We start from the raw sequence: 26,766 nt of genomic DNA, 5'->3' as shown, positions 1-26,766 counted from the left end.
ATTCATAAGCTCAGAATCATCTTTCCAGCACGACTCCTGCTGACACATGGGGAGAGATCTTACACTTTCCAAACTCCGGCTGAAGTAGACAAATTTGTCCAGTCTCTTTGAATGATCAAAGGGAACCTATAGATGGAAGAGGCTACCTCATCAGGAAGATGTAACGGCAATATTGGTTAATTCTTTTTATACAATTTTCACACAAGAGAATGTGACATGTCTTTTTGCTTAACGTTACCATTTTCCGCTAGATTCATGTCTCGTTTTCTATGATACATGGCTGTACTATGTTTTCTTTTTTTTTATTATTACAAACACTTAAATACGGACTTGGGAGGAAGGGAAATACATGGCCATGATTCATATTTTTGTTTTTATTCTGGACAATTTAAATGACACTCACAATGGACGTTCGAGCCATTACGCACATAATGACTAATAGTTATACTATTTTATTTTTTATATATGTTTTGTCCACCCTTCAGACATGGGTTGTTATGTGCTCAAACGTTTAAATTCAAATAACTCTTTAATGGTTATAGTTACAAATGTTGCATAGTTCATTATAACAATTAAAGATTATTGGTTGGTTAGTATTCGGTAATAACAGAGGGCTAAAGAGAAAGGAATAGCTAAAAACGAGAGGCAGACGGCTCTGCATTGCATATACACATCTCGGAAATAAGCGGTTGGTATAAGGTGTGCGGTTTTTTTTTTTTTTTTTTTTCATACACAGGGGTGTTTCCATCAATGTTCTTTATCAAAACGAATCTTAAGGTTATATTATATAACTAATGTCTAGTAATTTGAAGGTGAAATTTACTTCTTGGAATTGTAGGGGTTTAAACAAAATCACAAAGGTTAAACAAGTGATGAACAGGATAAAATTCTTGCAATCAAAAATAGTTTTCTTGCAAGAAACACATCTAATGAGTGGGGATATTTCTAAAATAAGAAAAAGATGGCAGGGTCAGGTGTTGTCTGCTCCCTATACCACCCATGCTAGAGGGGTAATGATATTAATTCATAAATCTGTTCCACTACAAATCAAAAATATAATTAAGGACCCTGCTGGTAGATACATCATAATTCAGGGTATGCTATTATTTGAAAATATAAATCTGATTAATGTGTATGGCCCAAATGAAGATGACCCCAAATTCTATAATAATCTGTTTCTGACTGTCTCCAATCTCCCTGGCCAATACATAATAGCTGGCGACTTTAGACTATTTTTTAGTTTCAGCTCAACTTGTTCCAAAAATGGATGAATGTCAGTATAGTAGTATAGTAATATCAGACCATGCAGCTATATCACTTATTTATACAGATACTAAATTAGTGAGTGATCTCCAGAAATGGCGCCTTCAACCAGGATGGCTTACAGACCCCACATTTATAGATTTCTTAGATAAACAAATTGACATGTATTTTGTATGTAATACTTCTCAAACATCTGCTAGCATAAGATGGGAAGCATTTAAGGCATTTATTAGGGGTCAAATAATTTACCAGCTCAAAAAAAAAGAGTACACAATTGGAAATAAAAACACTAGATAAGAAAATAAAAAAACTTGAAATAGATCTCTACAATAACAAACCTAATTCAATAGATGCACATGCACAATTACTCCTACTTAGATCACAGTACAATGAATTGTCAGCTAACAAAGCAGCTATTCATTTAATGAGACTAAAACAATCCTACTATGACCAGGGAGAAAAACCTGGGAAACTTTTAGCATGGCGCATTAAACAACAACAAACAGAAAGAGCTATTAACTGTATTGAAGATCCAAATGGTAGAACTATAGTAGACCCTACAGAAATTAATGAGGCCTTTAGGGTATTTTATGAGAAACTGTATAGTTCTGAGGGTACTACCAGTCACGATAAGCAGACACAATTCCTAAATGACCTTCATATTCCTAGAATTTCAGAAAATGAAAGTAGAGCTTTAGATGGAGAATTAACAAAAGTAGAAATCGCAGAAGCAATTAGCTGTATGCAGGCTGGAAAAGCAGCCGGTCCAGATGGTATACCTATAGATATTTATAAAAAATTTCAGTCTAAATTGATCTCACCCCTTTTGGAGATGTTCCAGGAGTCTTTCAGGAATGGTCTTCTCCCCCCATCCATGAGGAATGCCCTAATAACTTTACTCCCAAAACCGGGAAAACCAAATACGAAATGTGAAAACATGCGTCCAATCAGCCTTTAATCAACCAAAATACTATGCAAAGTTCTTGCAAGAAGATTGGAAGGCCTGCTTCCTCAGGTGGTGGGAGAGGACCAAAATGGATTTATTAAAGGTAGACAGGGCTTTCATAATGTCAGAAGAGTGCTCAATATTTTACATAGCCAGAGAGATGCGGAAGACACGGCTTTACTCTCTCTTGATGCAGAGAAGGCCTTTGACCGTGTCGAATGGTGCTACCTATTTGAGGTGCTCACACGCTTTGGCTTTGGGGATACATTTTGTAAATGGGTTAGATTGCGCTGTACTGGGCTCACTGCAGAAGTTTTGACCAATAACGTGGTCTCCAAACCTTTTAACATCTCTAGGAGTTGCCCGCAAGGAAGTCCTCTATCACCTTTATTATTTATCCTTGCAATAGAACCTTTCGCCATAGCGGTGAGGATGCATAGTAACATTTATGGAATCCAAGAAGGTCACCTGGAACATAAAATAGCACTATTTGCAGATGACGTAATTTTGCTCCTGAAAAAATTGAGTATTTCTATCCCAGCACTTCTAGATCTCATCGAAACTTTTGGAAAAATTTCTGGATATAAAGTTAACCACTCAAAATCATCTATAATGTTACTTAACGAATCAGAAAGGAAAAATAGTCAGGATTATGCTTCTACCTTCAACCCAACAGATAATTTTACATATCTGGGTATAAAAATTGTCCCTGAGGTTAATAAGATTGCTCAGATAAATTATGACCCAATTCTGGAAACTACTACCTCATTAGTAGAACGTTGGACATCTTTACCCATCTCAATGATCGGCAGAATAAATATTCTAAAAATGAATATTCTCCCTAAATTTCTCTACTTGTTCCAGAATATCCCCCTACCCCTCCCTCATACTTGTTCACAAGAATTAAGAAATTGTTTACCAACTTTATTTGGCAAAATAAACGTCCCAGATTACGTCTATCTTTATTATACCTACCATTTGACCGGGGAGGCCTTGGATGTCCAAACATCCAGTGGTATTATTGGGCAGCTCAGCTGCGTACAATCATGTTTTATTTTTCATCAGAAAGTATCCCTGCTTGGATGGATTTGGAATCTTGTTCTATTACACCAAGATTACCATTGCACTTATACCTTTATTCAGCAGACCACAAATACCTGAAAAAAACCACAGATAACCCTATTGTATTGAATATGATCAATATTTAGATTAGATTAGATTCAACTTTATTGTCATTACACAAGTACAAGTACAAGGCAACGAAATGCAGTTTAGGTCTAACCAGAAGTGCAATAGCAGCAAGTGCAGGATATATACAATGGTTGCGTAAGTGCAGGACATAAAAATGTTCTGAATATATATAAATATGTATAAGTAGAGAGATGGTTATTACTATAAGTAGAACTGAATTTACAGATGAATATATACAGTGAATAAATATACAGATGGCTATTACTATAAACAGAATTTACAGGTGAATATGTACTATGAATAAATATACAGATGGCTATTACTATAAACAGAATTTACAGGTGACTATGTACTATGAATAAATATACAGACGGTTATTACTTGAACAGAATTTTACAGTTAGAGGTATACAGTAATATGTTAGGCTAATATGAGGAATATAGCAGTGGATTAAGTTAGTACAATAAATTATGGACAGAGCTATCCGAAAGAAAGTGTAAAAGTGCAGTGGAAAGTGGTTGCATATTCCAGTTAGAAGTACGGTGCAAAATGCAAATGTAAACATTGTTACTGTAAATACAGTCGGCAGTGCAGATGAGCATTATCCAGTTACGGTATGGTGGTGCAGAATGCATAAGTAAACAGTTGTTACTGTAATAAACAGTCAGTAGTGCAAATAACAAAGTGAAGGCAGATGTGAGGTAGGAGAGTTATCAGTTTATGAGGGAAGTGGATCAACGGGGGTTTGAGTTCAATAAAGAGACAGCTCTGGGGAAAAAACTGTTCTTTAGTCTGCTGGTCCTGGTCCGGAGGATCCTGAAACGCCTGCCGGAGGGCAGGAGAGAAAACAGTCTGTGGGCTGGGTGAGAGGAGTCCTTGAGGATGCTGCGAGCTCGATGCAGGCAGCGTTTCCTCTGGATGTGTTCGATGGCAGGCAGTGGAGTCCCTGTGATGCGCTGGGCAGTTTTCACCACCCGCTGCAGTGCCTTGCGCTCCGCAACAGAGCAGCTCCCATACCACACTGCCACACAGTTGGTCAGGATGCTTTCTATTGCGCAGCGGTAGAAGTTCACCAGGATGGCCGAGGAGAGCTGATTCTTCCTCAGTGTCCTCAGGAAGAAGAGGCGCTGGTGAGCCTTCTTGACCAGGCTGGAGGTGTTGGTCGTCCACGACATGTCCGCCGAGATGTGGATCCCCAGGAACTTGAAACTGGAGACACGCTCAACAGCCATTCCATTGATGTGGATGGTGTCGTGTGTGCCTCTTGACTCCTTCCTGAAGTCCACGATGAGCTCCTTCGTTTTGGTGGTGTTGAGGAGCAGGTTATTATCAGCGCACCATGTGGCCAGGTGCTGGATCTCTTCCCTGTAGGCAGTCTCATCGTTGTTGCTGATGAGACCAATCACCGTAGTGTCGTCCGCAAACTTGACGATGGAATTAGTTCCATACACAGGCTTGCAGTCGGAGGTGAAGAGGGAGTAGAGAAACGGACTTAGCACACAGCCCTGTGGTACACCAGTGTTGAGTGTGATGGATGTGGAGCAGGTGGATCCTGATCGAACATTCTGGGGTCTGTCAGTTAGGAAGTCCAAAATCCAGTTACACATTGAAGTGTTGATGCCCAGGTCTCCAAGTTTGGCAATTAACTTGGATGGGATGACAGTGTTGAATGCTGAGCTGAAGTCAACAAACAGCATGCGTGCATACGTGTTCTTATGGTCCAGATGGGTGAGCACAGAGTGCAGTGCCATGGAAACGGCATCCTCTGTGCTCCTATTGCTGCGGTAGGCAAACTGGTGTGAGTCCAATGTGGATGGTATAGAGTCTTTTAGGTGTTCCAGGACCAGCCGCTCAAAGCACTTCATAATGATGGGTGTGAGTGCTACAGGGCGGTAGTCATTAGGGCACCTCGGGCTGGAGTGTTTCGGCACTGGCACAATGGAAGTGCGTTTAAAGCATGATGGTACAGCTGCTTGGGCGAGAGACAGGTTGAAAATGTCTGTAAAAACCCCAGCGAGCTGCTCCGCACATGCCCTGAGCACACGTCCAGGGATGTTGTCTGGTCCAGCAGCCTTGTGCGCGCTGATCCGGCTCAGTGCCTTGCAGACATCTGTGGTGGAGAGTGTGATTGGTGGGTGGTCAGCTGAGGGTTTGAGCTTGGTGGCAGTTTCTCTGTTGTCTCTTTCAAAACGAGCATAAAAGTAATTTAGCTCATTCAGGAAGTTGACATCAGTGGCTGCGGGGGTGGAGTGGGGGGGTTTGTAGTCACTGATGGCCTGGATGCCCTGCCACATGCGTCGAGGGTCAGAGTTGGAAAAGTGACCCTCAATCTTAAGCTTGTAGCAGTGCTTGGCCTTTTTGATGCCCCTCTTCAGGTTTGCCCTGGATGCGCTGTAGGCTTGTGCATCTCCTGATCTGAAGGCAGTATTGCGTGACTTCAGCAGGAGTCGTACTTCCCTGTTCATCCAAGGCTTCTGATTTGGGTATGTGGTGATCTGTTTCTGGGTTGTAACACTGTCGATGGTGGTATTGATATGATCCAATACTGAGGAGGTGTAGGAGTCAATGTCCGTGTGAGCGCCACTGGTGGCTTGAGAAGCAAACATACTCCAGTCTGTGTTTAGAAACCTTTCCTGGAGTGTGGAGTCTGCCCCCGCAGGCCACACCTTGATGGTTTTCATTGATGGCTTCACGCGGTTGATGAGGGGTGAATATTTGGGTCTGAGAAACAAAGAGAGGTGGTCTGACTGTCCCAGGTGGGGGAGGGGTGTCGCAACGTAAGCTCCGGCCATGTTTGTGTAGACATGGTCTAAGGTTTTGTTTCCTCTGGTGTGGCAGGAAACATGCTGGTGAAACTTGGGTAGCACTGACTTTAAGTTTGAGTGATTAAAGTCACCTGCAACAATAAACGCAGCTTCCGGGTGATCAGTCTGTTGTTTACTGATGGCTGCGTGAAGTTCTTTCATAGCAAGCTTGGCATCAGCATCGGGTGGAATATAAGCTGCTGTGATAATAGTGGAGGTGAACTCCCGCGGTAGATAAAACGGTCTACATTTAACCATGAGAAACTCCAGGTTAGCTGAACAATGACTCCCAACAATAGCAGAGTTTGTGCACCAAGCTTTGTTAATATAAATGCACAATCCACCCCCTCTGCTCTTCCCAGAGCCATCTAATGTTCTATCCGCCCGGAGTGTGTGGCGTCCCGCTAGCTCGATAGCGGTGTCCGGTATTCCGCTGTTTAACCAGGTTTCCGTGAATATTAGGACGTTACAGTTCAAAAGTTTCTTACTGTGTGTGATGCTGAGTCGAATCTCCTCCATTTTGTTCACTAGCGACCGTACATTGGCAAGGAAAATGCTGGGTAAAGAGAGCCGATGAGGAGTAAGCGTTAGCTTACCACGCGTTCCTCCACGTCTCCCTCGCCTTTGTTTACGATCACGCCGCCGTCTGCGTGCACTTCCGCCCGGCCGGGTAGAGTGCAGAGTCACCGGTGTCTTAGCGATCTCAGGAAGGAGTTGTAGATTGTCCATAAAACTGTCGGAAATTCGCAAACCAATATCCAAAAGCTCAGCGCGGGTGTACGATGTAAAGGCACAACTGTTCTGTGCGAACAGACCCGAGAAGAACAGGAAAAATACCGCAAAATTGCAGAATCTGGAGAGACGCTGAGCCTCGCGATCTACTCGCGCCGCCATCTTGGTCAGATTCTTTTAGATTCTTCCAAATCAGATATTTGGTTTGATTCATGTAAATATTTGAAATTAAACCCCTCCTGGTCACGTTTTAGTCCTATTTGGGGTAATGTTAATTTTAAACCAGGGAAATGTGATGCCGGATTTCGGATGTGGGCTGAAAAGGGATTAAGGAAAGTGCAAGATATGTATGATAAAGATGAAGTATTTATGTCCTTTGCATTAATATCAACCAAATATGACATACCAAAGACCCACTTTTTCAAATATCTTCAGCTTAGAAGCTTTATATATTCATCTCAGAATCATTCATTAGATATTCCTGACATTTCCCCATTAGAGGCAGTAATTATAGGACACTGCTATGATAAAGGTTTGATTTCATCTTTGAATGACTTGTTTGTGTCTGGGTCTGATGAATCCTCAGAATCAAAGATTATGGAAAGAAGATATAGATGAGGAAATATCTCGCGAAGATTGGAATGAGGCATGTAAGAAGGCTCAGATGCAAACAGTCAACAGTAGCTTGAAACTCATACAGTTCAAATGGCTGATGCGTACATACATAACTCCTGTTAAGTTGCACAAGTTCAATGATAACATCCCTGATACTTGCATAAAGTGCAGTGAGGCAAGAGGTACATTGTACCACTGTATATGGGAATGTGTGAAAGTGAAACACTTTTGGCAGGGTATTATTGATATGATTGACCAAATTCTATTAAAGAAACTTCCACTGGATCCTAAGATTTTTATCCTGGGTATATATCCTATCAGCCCCCACCTACAGAGCAAAGAGGTCCGATTTATAGATATGTGTATCTTACAAGCTAAACGTATAATTGCTCTTAATTGGAAAAACATCAACGAGCCAAGAATTGGAATGTGGATCAAAGAAATGTCATCAAATATGTCAATAGAAAAAATAACATACATTGTCAGAAATAAACAAAAAGCTTTTGAAGATGTCTGGAGACCCTTTACTAACTTCTTAAGGCACAATGTTAATGTTGGTAACTTGTTACAAGAAGAAGCTTTGAGGGAGTAATGATCCTCACATAGACCTATGAAACAATCTCTACCTGATTTAATCATCTTTAAAATCCACCCCCCTTTTTTCTTTTTTTTCTTTCTTTTTTTTCTTTTTTTTTTTTTCTTGTTTGTTTTTGTTGTTTTTTTTTTTTTTTTTCGTCTGGGATGGGGTGTTCGCTGAAAAATGTTCGCTCTGTCTTACATGATTGTTATTCATTGTGTAATCGGATGTAATATGTGAACTGAAAATTTAATAAATATATTGTAAAAAAAAAAAAAAAAAAAAGATAATTGCATTAATGAGAAATTGAACAGGTGTTTCTAATAATCCTTTAGGTGAGTGTATAGATAGATTTCAGCCTAATAGGGATACCTGCACTGAATCGCCAATTTCAAAATACAAAATACTGCATTTGTATTTAAATAAATTTTTCCTCACAGTATTTTGTATTTGTATTTAAATACATTTTTCCACACAGTATTTTGTATTTGTATTTTAAATACATCTGCTTATTATAAACCGGATCATTCAACATAAAGTTTTGTCAGTTTGCTGGTCTGGAGCCTTCAGGTGTGTGTTAACACAATGCCTGCTGTCATAAATCTGAGAAGGGTTATACAGCCATTTCCAAAGAATTTGATGTCCATTATTCTACAGTAAGGAAAATTACTCACAAGTGGAAAATATTCAAGACAGTTGCCAATCTTGCCAGGAGTGGACGTCCCAGCAAATTCACCCCAAGATTAGACTGTGTAAAGCTCAGAGAAATCGCAAAACACCCAAGAACTACACCTCAGACTCTACAGGCCTCAGTTAACACGTTAAATGTTAGAGTACATGGCAGTACAATTAGAAAAAGATGGGACAAGTATGGCATATTTGGAAGGGTTGCCAAGAGAAAGCTTCTTCTCACACAAAGAACATGGCAGCATGGCTTAGGTTTGCAAATTTGCATCTGAAAAAACCTCAAGAATTCTGCAACGTTGTAAGGAAGAGCCAGCCAAAATTCCTCCAGAACGATACGAGAGACAGATATAGTCATTCAGAAAACAATTCCAACAATTTTATATATATACTGTATATAAAATCATCTGGTCCTTGGCAGGTCTTAAAATGACCAATTTATCTATTTAAACAGGGAACAATCTAAGATGATTTCGGTAAATTATGGAGTGCCGCAAGGCTCTGTGTTAGGCCCTCTGCTGTTCTCAATAAATATGCTGCCACTTGGTAATATTATAAGAAAACATGAAATTAGTTTTCACTATTATGCCGATGATACTCAGTTATATATTTCAACATGACCAGATGAAATCTCTAAATTATCCAAGCTAACAGAGTGTGTTAAATATATAAAATATTGGATGACCTGTAATTTTCTCCTACTAAATTCAGATAAGACTGAGGTATTACTTATTGGACTGAGGTATTACTTACTTATATACACAGAATCTCTTAAATTATAACTTACATTTAGAAGGATGTATTGTTACTTCATCTGCTACAGTTAAAGACCTGGGTGTTATATTAGACAGCAACTTGTCTTTTGAAAATCATATTTCAAATACTACAAAAACAGCCTTCTTCCACCTCAGAAACATCGCTAAGCTACGAAACATGCTATCTGTCTCTGATGCGGAAAAGTTAGTTCATGCATTTATGACCTCTAGACTAGATTACTGTAATGCACTACTAGCTGGCTGTCCTGCCTCCTCAATAAACAAGCTACAATAAGTCCAAAATGCAGCTGCTAAAGTTCTTACTAGGTTAAGAAAATATGATCACAAAACACCAATTCTAACATCTCTACACTGGTTACCTGTTAAGTTTCGTGTCAATTATAAAGTATTGCTACTGACCTATAAGGCCCTAAATGGTTTAGCTCCTGTGTATTTAACTGATCTTCTATCGCCTTATAACCCATCACGATCTTTAAGATCACTAAACTCTGGGCTTCTGGTAATACCGAGGATATCTAAGTCAACTAAAGGAGGAAGAACGTTTTCATATTTGGCACCTAAACTATGGAATAGCCTTCCTAATAATGTTCAGGGCTCAGACTCACTCCTCCAGTTTAAATATAGATTAAAGACGCATCTCTTTAGCCAAGCATTCACATGATGCATCTCCTAACCTTATACTCTATAGTTATATCAATGCACATGATCGTCTTTGCTTAATGCCTTGAACAGCAGCTACGCTAATTATTTTTCTGTTCTGTTTTATCTCGGGACACCCATCCCGAGGTAACTAGAGAGTCTGTCAGCTCCAGTCTGGATCCAGCTTCTCGTAAAGACTTCTGATGACCAACACCTGTGAAGAGACGACTCAACTCCTGCGAGGACTTCAGATGACACAGCTCTGCATCAACACGCACGCACCCATGCTCATATCTATATACCCTATTCATTAACAACATGAATTCTTATTTCTGTGCCATAGTTATTATATTGATTAATAATAGAGAGTTAGCTAATCTGTGTGCTTTGTATATGTGCATTTCTGAAATGCATAACATGTACAAATCGATTTAAATTGTAATGTAGATGCATTTTCTGTGAAGCTGCTTTGAAACGATATGTACCGTGAAAAGCGCTATACAAATAAATTTGAATTGAATTGAATTAATAGTGGCTCCACAAGCAACTGAATCATAGGCTGTACTTCGTTTGTCACCCATGGCTTTTACATTTTGGCTTTATTTAAATAAAAATAAAAAAATGACATGGTATAATATGTCATTTGTTGTTGTTCATCTGAGGTTGTATTTACCTCATTTTGAAGCCTGCTAACCAACACCTACATAAGTCATCTTACATTTCATACAGTTGATTGGTGACGAACACGAAGCAGGGCAACAACTCAATGCATAATGTATCCTATAGAATGCAGTTAGAATGCCCCTGAATTTTTTTTTTTGTCTCATATTTATATCATATGATATGATATTAGTTAAGCAGTCACTTGAGTAACGAGTGCAATGTCACACAAGTTCTGTTTTTGTGTCGAATAACACGAGTGCAAATGTGATATTGATAAAATACAACAGTTGATATTGTGTTATATTTTAGACACAATAGTCTGTTTTTGCTCAATTTTGCCATTTTGCATGGTCCAAAAGGGTTGTACCAGGTCTCTTAATGAGTTATGGGGGTGTTTTATGCGTAACATGCAATAAACCAATCAGAGTCTCATCTCCCACTCCCTTTAAAAGCCAGTTGCGCTTGCACCATGGAGGATTCACGAGTGGAAAGACTGAACGCTTCTCTAGAGAGGAATCCTTTAATTTGCAATAGTTAAAAATGTTTGTGTGCTGCTGCGCGTCCCTGTGTGTGTAATAAGTAGAGTGTATGCTTGTTGTGCACCCGCCTATAGGCGCATATTACTAACGAGCCCTTTAAATAACACAAAAAATACTGTGTTATTCAGTTGCCTCAAAATAGCAACGCGCAAACAATGCGCCTGAACACACCTCGTTTTCAGACCAGCACGCCCATGGGCTAACAGATGGATACAAGTGCTTTTGCTATTTAAACAACGTGGCGCTGGAATGCGAAAATTATAACTGCGTTGGGCTGAAACTAGCAAAAAACACTTGCGTCATGCCTGCTGTATGATAGGGCCAGTTACTTACTCATTTAGACATTTACCGCCACCTACTGGCAGTTTTAATTTATCATTTTGTGTATCACTTCATTAAAGGTCCAGTTTTTCATGTTTTTTTGAAGCTTTGATTGTGTTTACAGTGAGCAATATAACATGTGTTCATGTTTCATGTGTAAAAAACCACAGTATTTTTCACACAATTTACTTATCTGTATACCGCTGTTTTCACTGTCCTCAAAACGGCCTGAGAATTTCCTCGTTCTATGAAGTCCCTCCTTCAGAAATACGTAACGAGTTCTGATTGTGCCCGCGGTTCCCGTGTTGTGATTCGACAGCAGCTTAACGTAACGTAACGTAAGGTCACGCCTCTTACCATAACGGGGAGATGAACGCGCTCAAACTACAGCCCCTGAAGGCCAAACAAAGGTGATTTGACTCCGGGATGAAAATAACAGCGTCTGGACGACAAGGCGACAAACGCAACCGAACCGAACCGAACGCAACACTTCCTCTGCTCCACGAGGGAGCAACCAGACCACGCCCCCTTTTTCGCGTATTCTTGTGGGCGGAGGTTAGTCAACAAACTGTTCTACTGACGTAATTAAAGCAGGAAATACCAGGATGTGGTCCAAACCGGCCGTTCGCTGTAGGCTTTGAAAGGGAACTTCTGTTAAATAAAATATCTCGCTTGGCATTGAACTTTGAGCTTTATAATTTTACAGGTATTATTTATGCTCTAACAGCAATATTACACACTAACTAAAGTTTGAAAAATGGGATCACGAAGAACAGGACCTTTAAAGTAGGTTTTGCCTCTTTGTCGCCATCTCTATTTGCCACCTGCAATTGCAGTTTTTTGCTGAGTTATCATCTGTACTTGAGAGACCTCAGCGCAAATGTTTAGTATGTGTAGTATGTGTAGTATGTGTGGCTTGCTGTCAGTCACCGCACCGGTGTATATACTGTACTTCAGAATCACAGATTGTACGTCTTGGAGAATAACCTAAATAAGAATTTTTACCGGAAAGTGTAATCTGAACAAGTAAATAACAGCCACAAAACATAAAAATAAATTGCGCTACCATACCAACGGTGATTAAAGCGGTGGTAAAACACATTGTTTTGAAGGCTTGATTGTGTTTGTGGGGTGCACTGTAACATGTGTTCATGCTTCGTTTTAAAAAAAATTGCCTTATTTTTCATATATTTGACCTTTATTCTACACTGCTCTGTCCCTCCTTGTAAAACGGTCTGATGCTTTCCGGGTTGTATGAAGCCAGTCCCTCAAAAATACGCAGTGGGCTCTGATTGGTTAGCTGGCCCAGTGTGTTGTGATTCGCTAACCGCCTAGTGCACGTTTGTCGGAAACGTCACGCCCCTTACCGGAGGCTGTGCTTTGGTCAGACTCAGCATTAGAAACAACGGCGTCAATAAAACCATATGAGCCCGAATCAGACCCAGAACATTTGAGTGAAGATGATCGAGCAGAACCTGTTCAGTCCTCAAGAGTAAAGACTGCGGATCTATAATCGCTACTGAATGGCACTTTAACTTTTGTATTTTTAGAACGATTATAGCCAAATATCTGTCGCAAGAATTAACCCAAAACGAACACTAAGCACTGGCTAAGTTAGCCAAATCACACACAGAACCATGTTTAGCATGCCTGTAGATAAACAATACATAAAAGCTCTAATCAAAGAATCATTTACACTAATGTCAGGTTCGCTGTTGAGATTTTAACGTTAGTGTTTGTAACGTTAGGTGTTCGTCGGATAACGTTAAGTATGAATGAGCATTTAACAGACTGGTTTGCAGAACAGCGTTGTCATCTGTTTACTTCCTTGCTACAACCTATTACAGGAAAACACATCGATGAAAAATAAATCAGACTTACAGGTTGTGGCCCGTAAACAGGTTCTGTTTGTAAATCCAGCTTTCAGGACAAGCCGAGGTGCAAATCCTGTATTGAACTCGCGAAGTTTGTGGAAGTTTGTGTTGTCCTCCGTGAAATGTGCAGCGCGCGCGTCGTGCATCCACGCACCGGCAGTGTTTTTTTCACGCAGCTGACGTTGTGCAAATCCGGCATTGAAATCGCGAAGACGGTGGATGTTTTCCTCTGTTAGATGTGCTGCAGGGAGCCCCGCGCGCGCCTGATTCCCCGCTGACTCAAACACACGTGCATATAACATGCTGTATGTTAAACGCTCTGCAACGCACCCCCGTCCCAAGGAAGGCTGAACAGAGCAAGTACCCCAGACCTGCAATCCGGATGAAAATAACAGCGTTTCCTTGGCATCGCGGCAACAACACTCCAGCCTAACTATACCACAACAGCGCCGCGATACAAAATGGCCTCACCCCCCCTTATTTAATATTCTCGGAGGAGGGGTTTATGTAAATAGTGAGCCTGTTGATGTCACCAACCCTGGAGGAATGTGTGTAGTCGCCTACTGGCCGTTTGCTGTAGTTCTTAGAAACTGATTTCTTTAAAAGCAAATATCTCCCTTTGCTTTAAACTTTGAACGTTGTAACTTTGCAGATGTTGTTTATGCTCAAGCAGCAACATTACACGTTAGCTAAAGTTAGAATAGTGAAATCGTGGTTTACCACCCCTTTAAATCTAACGATCGGTTATCTAACATCATATCAAAACGTGCAAATTATTATTATTATTGTTATACTTTGTTCTCAAATTGTTAATGTTAACAACATCAGCATTGCGTAACTGTATTTAGTGTTTATTAGCGTTACCTGTAGATTTCAATTTCTGTACAATTTAATCTTTTTTTTTTTTACTTTTTTACTGGTGAATCTCCAATTATCACTGATGATGTCATTTGTACCTTTCTGGATTACAATCCACCATCAAAATTATAAGTTTAATTATTACAGATGCTGTGAGAAAAGGCTATCCGCCACCGGCAACATCCTCACATGATACTACTACTAGCCAGACTTTTTTTATGTATACAGAAGTGATGTAATGACGCAAAAAATCCACCGTGGAAATCCACTAATACCACATAAATTAAAACACATTATTACAAGCTTACCTTTGTGAATCAGACTAAGGTAAGGAGATTGTTTTGAATACTGGCTTGTTGTGTACTTGCTAAAAAAAATATTTTGGATCATTTTTAACCAAAAAAAGTTACGGACTGCTGCTTTTTAAAAAGTTTCTGTAATAAATCCTATGTTGAATTAAATCAAATATTTCTTTCTAAAGCAACTTTTTAACACAATAATGATTTGAAATGATCTTTTGGGGGTAATTTCACAGCCAAATTTGATGTGCGATTAATTTGCGATCAATTAGATTTGATCAGTATCCACAGTAGACCACATCAGTATCAGTGTAATAATGATACACTGAAAGCTATAAACAAAGCGCTGATGTTCATCTTTAAACTGTTAAACACACCAAACCACAATCCATTATAGTGATATACAATCTATTCATGCTGGGCAAGACTCCACAAGTCCTTTCCAGACACTGTAAAACTATGTCATGGGACATGGGGATTCACTGTGTAAGTCAGGACTGACCTGTGCCATGACATCATGTGACCAGATATCGGAGGCCAGCGTGATGTGGGCCTTACTGCTCTCTGACTCTGAGGGTCTCAGCAGAGTGGGGCCAAACACTGTGGCCAAATTATGCAGAGACATCTTATTGACTGGCTCCTTCTCTGCCACCCTGAAATGAGAGGAAACCAAACATCAATACTGTCTAGTTGGCCAGCAGGTGTCTACAGTGAACAGTGTTTGTGATGTGTTAATGGTCAGCATTTAGAGTTGGCAATAACGCCTCCAGATTTTTTGTGACAGTGTTTATAAACCCGAGGCCTTGCTCGATAATTTCAGATGTTTCAGAGAGATTTGTGTGAATTGCGACAGCAGTTTTCCCATGTACTAAAATAAAACAGAACCCTGGGTATTTATGATGGTGACTGAACTGATGTTCATATGATGCGACTGGCTTTAAAGTGTCACTGTAAACAACCTTTAATCCTGACCTCCCTTAAAGGGTCATGAAACCCCAAAACACTTTTTATTCATATGTGAAAAATAGTTATTTTTGCCTTTTTAAGAGCGATTTCTGTCTTCCGGTTTGAAAAGCGGAGCAACGTCACAGAAGCTGACATCAGCGTGTACCGTAGGCCCAAATATGGGGCGGCTCGAACATGCTGACATCGACCGTTTCGAGCGATTCTTGACATATATTCATGACATAAAGCTCATTCAATCCAATCACTGCGCTGTAGTATGTATAAAATATCATTTAGTTATTATGCATGAGACAGTCACTTCTGTCAGGTTCGTCTTCCATCATTATTGTTGAGACATGGTGGGGAAGTTTTGTAAGCAGCGTGCGGAAAAGTCAAGGAGGAAAGTGAGGTGTTGTTTTCAGCGTGTCGTGAAGGTGCTCCCTGGATTACTTTCGGGTGGGTAAAGACCGATAATCTACGGTGGAACAACCGAAGCGGATGGTCGCGCTGATACAAAGTAAGGGCGCTGAGCGAGCTGTAACCGGGACGCCATCTGTGGAAGCCATTGCTAAAGGTTCAGTAAAGTAAAATGAACTTGAGGAATCGCACGGCGAACAAGCAAGCGTTGACATTAATTTCTTAATTTATGTCAGGAGTGCAAAATAACCGATCTGTAGGTAATGAACAATATTTTGAATGAAATATCAACAAGAATCAAAAGCCACGTCTTCTCCGTTTTATTTGTGGTCACAGACATGCACTAACCCGCATGTGTTCGGCCTCTTAGTGAATCAGTGTGCACCAGAAAAAGGGCTACTTTGGCTGATAAGCCTGGGTGACCTGAGGATTACAGTGAGGCTTCCCTGCCGAGTACATCTCCGTGGGCCCCCCACTCTATCGCATCGCAAGCATGTAGAGACTGTGTTCGTGGTTGGTTCATGTTCTCTCATTAGAGCATAACCACGTTGGCGCATTGTTCATCTTGCCAAACAGTGTGCATATTTGGATAAATATAGATTTATTATCACATGTTTGCAAAATATTTCATCATACAGAATAACATTTCTTTTCATTTCTCACTGAATTAGCCTATGCTGATCTGAAGAGCTGAATGACATTCGAGCGATCTCTGTCTGTTCTTCCTGCTGCTGCACGCCACTTATGATCTCAGAGCTCTCTCATTCGCTGTACTCATCCCTCATCTCATCTCTCTGTTGTAAACATTGCCAACGTGTGAACCAAGAACATGCCTCAGAACCGCTGTAACTGCTGCTGTCGGTATCGCTATCCATGTCACCTGTGTCTGTGCATTGCCGGTTTGCAAATTAGCTAATTTTAATGCGCCTAATGACACTCCCCAATTTATGCAAACCATTCCCTCTTTCCACACAATACCCATCCCACCTTTTCGCAGTCGACCACGCCCCTTTTTGGAAGCCTTTTCAAATCGAAGGTGTGAAAAAACCCAGCTGCAGCAGGGGGGTTTCATGACCCTTTAAGTTTGATCTCATGGAGTAAATGTGTTGAATATTGCTCTGTTTAATGCACTATGATAAGACCACAGACATAAGCCTATATTTAAAAGTTAGGGGTCAGTAAGATTCGTTGATGTTTTTGAAATATTGTCTTATACTCGACTGGACCGTTTATTTGTTAAAAACTGTTATATTGTAACAGTGATATTGTGAAATATTATTACAATTTAAAATATCAGTTTAACTATTTTAATATATTTTGTGATGTCAAAGTTGTAATTCATACAGGGTTGCATGATCCTTCAGAAATCGTTCTAATATGCTTATTTGCTGCTCAAAAAACACTATGTGCTCACTTACCTCTTCAGGTGTTCCAGTAGGGAGAGAAATGTGATTAGATTTGGGTCTGGTAGTGACCTCAGCAAATGCATCATGCAGTTTTCTTTTGCTGCAGGATCTGATAGAGCTGTAATGAAGAGTGTGATGATGTTATTACAGCTCAATCATATGCATTCAAAATGACCCTATTTGCTACACATCACACTGTAATTATGTCTTAATACCCTTAAGATGAAACAATAAATGTGAAAGATCAAAGATGAAAAGTCATACCTATGCCCTCCATGAAGGCCGGGTATAGCCGGTCTGTGAGAAGAGGTTCTGGCAGCTCCCTGAAATACAATTTCAGTGTCCCTGCTATAGCATTAATGTCCATATCACTTAACATCATCAGGATATCTTTGGTATCTGAGAGAGAAAGAGAGAAAGAGAGAAAGAGAGAGAGAGAGAGAGAGAGAGAGACAGAGACAGAGAGAGAGAAAAAAAGAGTAAATGATTTGCCACCATAACACATGCTGGAGGAAACACTTATGCAGGCTGAGTAATAAGCTCCTGGTATTACATATGACATAAAAGTGAGTAAAACAGATGTATGTTAGCTGAAGGTACAGCTCTGGATGCTCCCCGCAGACTCTGTGTGTGTGTTTATTGAGCCAGCTGACAGCTGGAGGGGGGTCAGACCTCTGCATGGCCTTTCCCACAACACTGCTGATGCTTTTAGACTCAATACACAGACCTCACATAACCAAAGAGAGAGAAAACAGTGGAAAGAAACTGATGGGAAATTATCAAGAAAAGTCAAAGCAAAAGCAAATGGAGAAAAATGAGGGAAGGGATCTGTTTTTACAGTCCCATTGTAGTCAATAACTGTATCCCTTAAAACTCATCTTTGATCACCAAAATGACATATATAAAAAAAAATTTCCTGTAAAAATAATTTCTACATGCCTTAAAATAGCTTGAATGTAACTCTACACCCTTGCTTTATTTAGTATACGCGGCTCCATGAATATGTATATTGGTCCCCGCCTCCACTCAATCACACAAGCTCACAATACCAATACCAGTCAACTTTACCATAGTAAACACTACACAATAGCAAGTGGAAATACTGGTTAAATCGTAATATACATTATATACATAATTCACCCGCTATATTGCTAAATGTACCAGATTTCATCATATCAACAGAAAAATATACTGGGATAACCTGGCTTCTCTTGAGACCCCCCTGCATCGCAGCATAGTTAATGCTGAAGTCCGTTTGTGACGTTTTCTAAGCGCTTTTTTGAGACCGTCTTTGGTTAACTGCAGTTTTAAGGAGAAAATACTTAGCAATTGTGTTGACTAATGAATTTGCCCATGGTTTAACTTAAAGATTATTAAAAACACCACATAGACATTGTTTTTTACCACAGGGTGTCTTTAAGGCTCACTTTGTACTTCTGCATATATACTAGTTATCATACGCGTGTGATGTGTGATTGGCTTAAGAGTCTTACTGGCATCAAATGCAGCTTTGAGAGCCTGGATGTCTGTGGCCACTCCAGAGATCCTGTAAATTCCCACTTCATCAATACCTCTCTTTTCCACCTCCTCAATGCACTGCCGCACAATGTAAGGCACCTTGGATCGTTCACGCCTGAGGACAACAATGGGCAAAATCAATGTACATGATGCAAACAATCTAAACATACAGAGAGCAACTGTGCAGCCTTTTTATGAATGCAACATATTGCTGTTCAGTAAGGCTAAACGATCATAAAAAGGCACTTCTGTCTTTTTTGTCATTTTATACTTTTATGTAGTATATTTTGAATGTTTAAAGTTGCGATTAAACTGAAGTAACAACAAATCTTTATGTCCAAATTGTGACATGCATCCAAGTGTAACGGATTATCAAAAATTGAAAAGCAGGTCTGGCAGGGGTGAAGTTTAAGTGCACTAATAAATGGATAAGTCCTGCATACGTCACCAAAGAGAAGTCTGTAATTTTCCCGGGAATTAAATTTGTGAAATGAAAGTTAAAATTTGGGAATGAAAGTTATGAAATTTGTATTATTCATTATGAGGTACAAAAAAATAAAATAAAAAAATTCAGTCCAGGGTCACTGGAAAAACATAACTGTGGCAACATTTCTGCAAAATGATATTACCTCACATTTTGCGACAGTTTCCGAGTTAAATGTCCAGTGAGTGGCGCTAAAAGCATGCCTTTTTAGCTTTCTAGAAGTATTTGAGCTTTTTTACTCGTGTTTCACTGGACTGGTACCTGAGCTCTCTGTATTGCAAGTAAAATTCTGTACCAGCTGAGCTACCGAGCAAGCTTAGTATGTCAGAAAAGTCAGACATATGGAGCTAGTTATGTGATGCAAACTCCAAAATGTATTTGTTGACCAATCATGCACTATGGTAAAAAGTGTTTTGAGTCAAAAATACAAAAAAGGTGTGTACAATCCTCAAACAGGGCTCAGGTGCAGGACAAAAGAAATAACTGCTCCAAGACCTGTTGGTCGAAACGTTGCAATAAATTGGAGCAGTTATATCAGTGTGAGGACATCACATTTGTTTTTTGCAAAAAGTGTTTTGAGGTCATAATATAATATTTTGCAAGGAGCCATGTGAAAATAGGTTTTTATTCATCCATAATCTACCCCTATTGAGTAGGGGCAGAGAGAGAGAGAGAGAAACAGAGAAAAAGAGTAAATGATTTGCCACCATAACACATGCAGCAGGAAACACATATGCAGGCTGAGTAATAAGCTCCTGGCATGACATATGACATTAAAGTGAGTAAAACAGATGTATGTTAGCTGAAGGTACGGCTCTGGATGCTCCCCAAAGACTCTGTGTGTGTGTTTATTGAGCCAGCTGACAGCTGGAGGGGGGGTCATACCTCTGCATGGCCTTTCCTTTCCTTTCCTATCATTTTGTATGAAAATTATTAAAAGTAGTTGCTGTTTTACTGCCTCTAGTGTTAATTTCTGTTGGAAACTGCAGTGATATGTATGTATTGGTATGTATTTTGCGTTTTGCAGAAATGTTGCACAGGTATGTTTTTCCAATGAGCCTGCATGTGTTGAAAAAAAGAAACAAATGCACAGACGAATCATTCAGAACGAAAACAACATTAATTTAGAAAACAGATTTTCATTTCATGCCGACTTTAAAGCTTGACATTTCACTCACTTTGTTACCACACTAATTTTGACCCCAAACACACCACTCTGTTTCTTTGATGGTGTCCGCTTCAAACTTAAGTCCCGACTTGTAAATTTCATTGAAAACTCCACTTTAATCTGAGAAGGAATAAGTTAATAAGATAAATCACACATATGTCACAGGAAATTTTGTGTAAGGCAATAATGCAAGAAGTATCAATATGTTTAATTACAAATATATTAGTACCCCATTCATTTCTATGACGTCCATATGCCAATTTTTGGACTGCACTGTCTGTGGGTCCAGCTGTAAAGAGACAAAGAGAAATGAATGTGAGGATTGCTTCATCATTAAGCACCAAAAAAGTATGATGCAATTATTGCTGCTTAATGCAATGCAAACACAATGGCCTCACAGAATACTGTCATAGGTCAAAGGTTAGTGCAGAGGAGACCAGAGTGGAACAGGCTTGATGATGGATTATTAAATTAAATGCAAAGTCCACCCAAAAATGAAAATACTTTCATCATTTACTCACTCTCATGTCGTTCCAAACCTCTATAACTTTGTGTCATTAAAAAAAGAAGATATTTTTTGAAGATTGTTGGTAAACAAACCGTTTTGGTTTCCATTGACTTCTATATTCTTCAAAATATCTTATTTTGTGTTCATCAGAATAAAGAAATTCATACAGGTTTTGCACAACATAAAACATTTGTAAAAGATGAAAGTATTTATATCTCTATGAAAGAGTATCTCTTTAAGGAAAGTGAAAGAAATCATAAAAATAATTTCATCAATGAATACCAATATATTCGCCTCCAGAAGGAGGCTCAGAAAACAGCCCCAGTTTTTAGTCTTTCAGGACAAAAGTTGTTTATCAGTGCATGAGGGTATTTCAGGTTTACAATTTTTTTGAGCAATATATCAGTAAACATCTGCACTATATGTCACTATATTTCAAATGTATTTTTTTGTATAGCAGTTTTCACAATACACATTGTTTCAAAGCAGCATTACAGAAAATCTTGATGTTAATGTTTATAATATCGTAATATCTTCATGCCTTCCAGTCGCATTTTGTCCGTGTGTCCACCAAAGCGTTTTTTCATGCAGCTGGCTGGCATATTCAATTGTTTTCAATGGGAGCGCCGCGTTTTTAGAACGCCATGAGCGTAACGAGGCGCTGAGCGAGTATTTCACGCTCAAGCGCTGAGCGTTCAGCGTTTTTTACTGGTCGCCGAGAGATGAAGAATGTTCAACTTTGAGTAAAAATCACTGTCACTTTTCACACATCCGTCCAATCACAGTGGAGGAGGGGCGGGACAAATACAACACCGACCAACCGCCACATTCTGCTTGTACTGCACAACGTCAACAGATGACAACAAGCAGTATAATAACGGAACAAAATAATTTAAAACAAGAGCCAGAGCAAATACTTTACATTGTATCTGCATTTTTATATTGAATCAATACAGAAAAAAACTATCTGTGAAATATCTAATCTGTGAGATACTAGTAACATTTCCGCGGATATTCCGTATCATAACAAGCAAAGAGTCTCAACTGAAAAAATAGCTGTGCTGCCAAAATGATCTCAAGCGCCCACAGGGAGGCGTTTTCAGCAGAGCACCTAGCGTTTTCAGCTGGATAAAAACGCTTTGGTGGACACGCGGCCTTAGTAGTTTCTATATACCCATACTCTTCATGCAAACACTTTAAAACCTACAACAGAGCCTGTAAAAAAAATCTATTCCCTCTCTCTCTCTTTCAATTTTTTTTTTTTTGGGATAAAGATGACTCAAAATCATTTTGCTATTCTATCTAAAAATTCCCAGGAAACGGTGAGTAGATATTTCCCCTAGTTATTATATATCCAGACCTTAAATGTGATAAAGTTAACTCTACTACACTGCTGCATAAGAGCCTAACATGGAAGAATCAAACCTGAACACTCTATAATGAACATGGTCTTCACCGTAACACAGCATTATAAAAAATATGAATCAACAAAGCAAGAAATTCTATAAACTTGTAATAATAAACTTGTAACAGTGACAAAACAGTTATATTTACAAGACAAGAACTGCAAGAAGTTTTACGGGGCCAAGCCCCAGCAGGGACTGTAGCACAATGCAGAGCCAGAAGAGCAAATACAGCGGAAATAGAATGTACATGAGGAACAGATAGGTTCAGAAGTACAGGTAGGATGAACGAAAATTAACAAAAACACTTATTTCTAATCCAAAAGGAAGAAAGATAAGTACAACACTTTCTCGAATAATTGAAATGACACAACATTATATAAATTTGCCCCACGTGGGACTCAAACCCATTATCTCTGGGTCAGGTGCATGTCTCTCATCTTGTTGCGCCACTGGGCACGCATGTGATCGAACGTCTGCCGAAGTTCGATGGTTCGAGTGAGAATCGACTCAAAATGAAGATTTTTTAAAAATAAATGCACAGCATTTAATATGTAGATGGTGCTGTTCCCAAATTTCGCATGGACCCTCAGATCATGGCTCCGATGAAGCGTACCAATTTTCGTTTCGATTGATCAAAGTTTGGCTGAAATACAGCCTCAGAACCAATTTTGGGTCGACCTTGTTAAGTTTGCGACATAATAACTTTTTTTTTCCAGTAGGACAAAAAATTCTGTTCAGTCATTTCTGTTCAGCTCGGCCCAAAGATAATCTCTGCCAAGTTTTGTGAGAATTGAACGAATTTTGAAGGAGGAGTAGCGAAAAAACTGAAACTGTACTTTTCAAAATGGCTGCTACTGTAATGGGCGTAGTTTTGATGTAAGATGATGAATGTGATCAGCATGATGAGCGGAATTAGGTGTACTAAGTTTTATTTTTCTAGATCAAATGGTTCAAAAGTTATAATAGTTTCAATGTTGATTGTTTTAATCGCTATGGAGTTGGTCCAAGAGACTACAAATTTGGTCCATTTACTATTGATGAAGATTGCTACAATGTTGCTAAATTTCATTATTTTCCTACTTATGGTTCATAAGGCTGCCATAGACACCCATTGGGGAGGAAGAATAATAATAACAAGAACTGCAAGCAGTTGTACGGGGCCAAGCCCCGAAAGGGCTTTCGCAGGGGCAATGCAGGGGCAATTTTATAAAGTTGTCCCCCATTGGACTCGAACCCCCGTATCTCTGGTTCAGGAACCTGTCTCTCATCTTGTTGCGCCACTGGGCAGGTGTGTGTTTGAACGTCTGCCGAAGTCCCATAGTTCTAGAGAGAATCGACTCAAAATGAAGATTTTTTTCAAATAAATGCACAGCATTTAATATTTAAAAAGTTCAGTTTAGGTCAATCTCAGAAAGACTCAATGTCTGGAACAGAAGCACATTTTGAAATTAACCAATTGGCATGCTAAGCTAAATAGCATAAAGACACATACACAGGCAAGGTCCACTTCAGAGATTAATTTCTCAAGAACGGTAGCAAATATCAAAAATCAGTTTGGTCATTTCTGTGCGGCTCGGTCCAAAGATCATCTGAGCCAATTATGGACAAAATTGGGAAAAATTTGAAGGAAGAGTAGCGAAAAAAATGTTTTTCACTTGTTTCAATATGGCGGACAGTCACATGTTTGGAAAATGACAAATGAGATATCGTCGGAATTGGCATAAGCCAGGGAACAAAATTATATAAATGACACACAATTTGGACAATGTTCTCAAAAGTTATAAACGTTTTAGCCAAAAACCTTATTTCTCTGGAACACTAGGTGGCGCTGTTTTGAAACTTCTAATGTACGTTCAGGACATGCTGTAGATCATGCATACCAATTTTTGTGCACATGTGTTAAATATTTTAAAAGATATTGTAATTTATGACAAAATTCAAAATGGCGGACACAGGGTTCATCCGATCCTGGCATATCCGGTATCCACGGATTTGACATGACATGAGGAATCCATAGACACCAATATTATTTTCTGACAAAGCGTTCAGAAGTTATGAGCAGAAATAGACATTTTCCATATCTCATGACCCATAGGTGGCGCAGTTTCCAACTTTGGCATGGACCCTCAGATCATGGGTCCGACAAAGCGTACCAATTTTCCTTTTGATTGATCAAAGTTTGGCCGAGATACAGCCTCAGAACCAATTTTGGGTCAACCTCATTAGGTTTGCAACATCATAACTTTTGAATAAAGATGAATAAAAAAAAATCTGTTCAGTCATTTCTGTGCGGCTCTGTCCAAAGTTCATCTGAGGCAATTTTGAACAAAATTGGACAAATTTTGAAGGAGGAGTAGCGAAAAAACTGAATACTGTACTTTTCAAAATGGCTGCTACTGTAATGGGCAGAGTTTTGATGTAAGATGACGAATGTGATCAGCATGATGAGAGGAATCAGGTGTACTAAGTTTCATTTTTCTACCTCAAAGGGTTCAAAAGTTACAACAGTTTCAATGTTGAATTTTTGAACTGGTGGTGGCGCTATGGAGTTGGTTGTAGAGACTCCAAATTTGGTCAAATTACTTTTCATGAGCATCTCTACAATGTTGCCAAATTTCATCATTTTCCTACTTACGGTTCATAGGGCTGTCATAGACACCCAGTGGGGAGGAATAATAATAAGAAGAAAACTAACAGATACAATAGGGGCTACAGCCCTTTCAGGGCTTGGCCCCTAATAATAAGAAAACTAACAGATACAAGAAGGGCTACAGCCCTTTCAGGGCTTGGCCCCTAATAAAGTAAACCAACAGATACAATAGGGGCTAGCTAATAATGGCTAATAATAATTAAGCCATTTCTGTCATAAATACCGTATAGTGTTCAGTATTATGCATTATTCACAAGAACTCACACTATGATTTTTAGGTGCTTTACTGTCCAGTGAACATATAAGGAGAACAACTTTAGACAAAATCTGTGCTGTTTCCATTAACTCACAACTCTCTGAGGAGAAGAAACTTAGTTACACACACTTTCTCTCACACACACAGCTCTTCCACACAACTTTTCCCATGCTACATGCCACAGACAAGATGGATGATGGGAAGGGCTCTTTAGGGAAGACCCTCTATTCTCTTAAACTAACCTGTCAATCAAACCCAAAGGGGAATGACAGAATAATAAACAATCAGACAGTCTTGACCATGTCTAAAAACAATTCCCTACCACTGATCACTGTAAGAAATCCTCTACATGTGCTGTGCTGGTCTACACTAAGACTGAATCTAACCAATTCCTGTGTGTATGCTTTTTATTAAACTTCACTAACAATCAACATGAGGAAGGCTGACACATGAGGGAGCAAAAATAGCACAAATGCTGACAAAACTCCCATAAAACTAACCTTTTCAGGAAAACATCCATTAGGTTGAATAGCTTTTTATGAGAATGTCTAACAAGGTTTGTCAAGCACATAAAACTGCAACAGCTTGTATTACTAAAATCAATTCTCTCAATGCAATTAGTGGGCAATCATCATTACTGATGCTGTTTATACACATATTAAGGCTATAATGAGATTCTTATTGGATATTTAGGGAATGTTGGAGCTTTGTTATTATCCCACAAAACCAATATGACGTCAATCAATTTAGCAGGGTAATGAATGGATATTTTGAGATCAACAGTGGCGACATAAGGAGGACATAGCTAGATCAAATTATCTCATATTTAAGTGGCGACATACGGAGGACATAGCTAGATCAAATTCTCATATTTAAGAGACATATTGACCATGACACAAATTCATGAAGGTCTGCATGGATCCTCTCTGATATGATTTCCTGTTACTCATTTATTTATTTTACTCTGTACATTTCTGCACCACATCAGTTAGATTTGATGGACAAACATTTAATTTGATGGTCCAAACTGTTTTTTTTTTTAAAGTGTTAACAAAGAAACTGTCATTCTTTTAATTAAGATTTTTTTCAGTTCATTTTTGACTTTATGCCCTTAAAAAATATCAAAATATCAAAATGTTTTTTTATTTTTTTTTATTTAGAAATTAAAAACATGTTCATCATAGAGGTGTATTCAAACCACTGTATAAATTATATTTTATTTGAATA

General features: G+C 39.2%; 1 protein-coding gene across 4 annotated transcripts in view; it reads right to left on the bottom strand.

Annotated features, from left to right (window-relative positions):
* The window catches only part of abr (ABR activator of RhoGEF and GTPase), a 453,886-nt gene that overhangs the window by 7,894 nt on the left and 419,226 nt on the right, over positions 1 to 26,766 (bottom strand). For all 4 annotated transcript variants that reach the window (XM_079816090.1, XM_079816091.1, XM_079816092.1 and 1 more), the window contains 6 exons: positions 20,949 to 21,008; positions 20,730 to 20,839; positions 19,043 to 19,182; positions 17,814 to 17,948; positions 17,562 to 17,667; positions 15,284 to 15,434 (listed from right to left, as the gene is read on the bottom strand). In XM_079816090.1, the coding sequence (XP_079672216.1) occupies positions 15,284 to 15,434; positions 17,562 to 17,667; positions 17,814 to 17,948; positions 19,043 to 19,182; positions 20,730 to 20,839; positions 20,949 to 21,008 (702 nt within the window). The remainder of the gene's footprint in view (positions 1 to 15,283; positions 15,435 to 17,561; positions 17,668 to 17,813; positions 17,949 to 19,042; positions 19,183 to 20,729; positions 20,840 to 20,948; positions 21,009 to 26,766) is intronic.

The sequence above is a fragment of the Gobio gobio genome (assembly GCF_949357685.1).
Source record: "Gobio gobio genome assembly, chromosome: 4".
In the NCBI taxonomy this organism is placed as follows: Eukaryota; Metazoa; Chordata; class Actinopteri; order Cypriniformes; family Gobionidae; genus Gobio; species Gobio gobio.
This window is presented reverse-complemented; position numbering and strand designations above follow the sequence as displayed.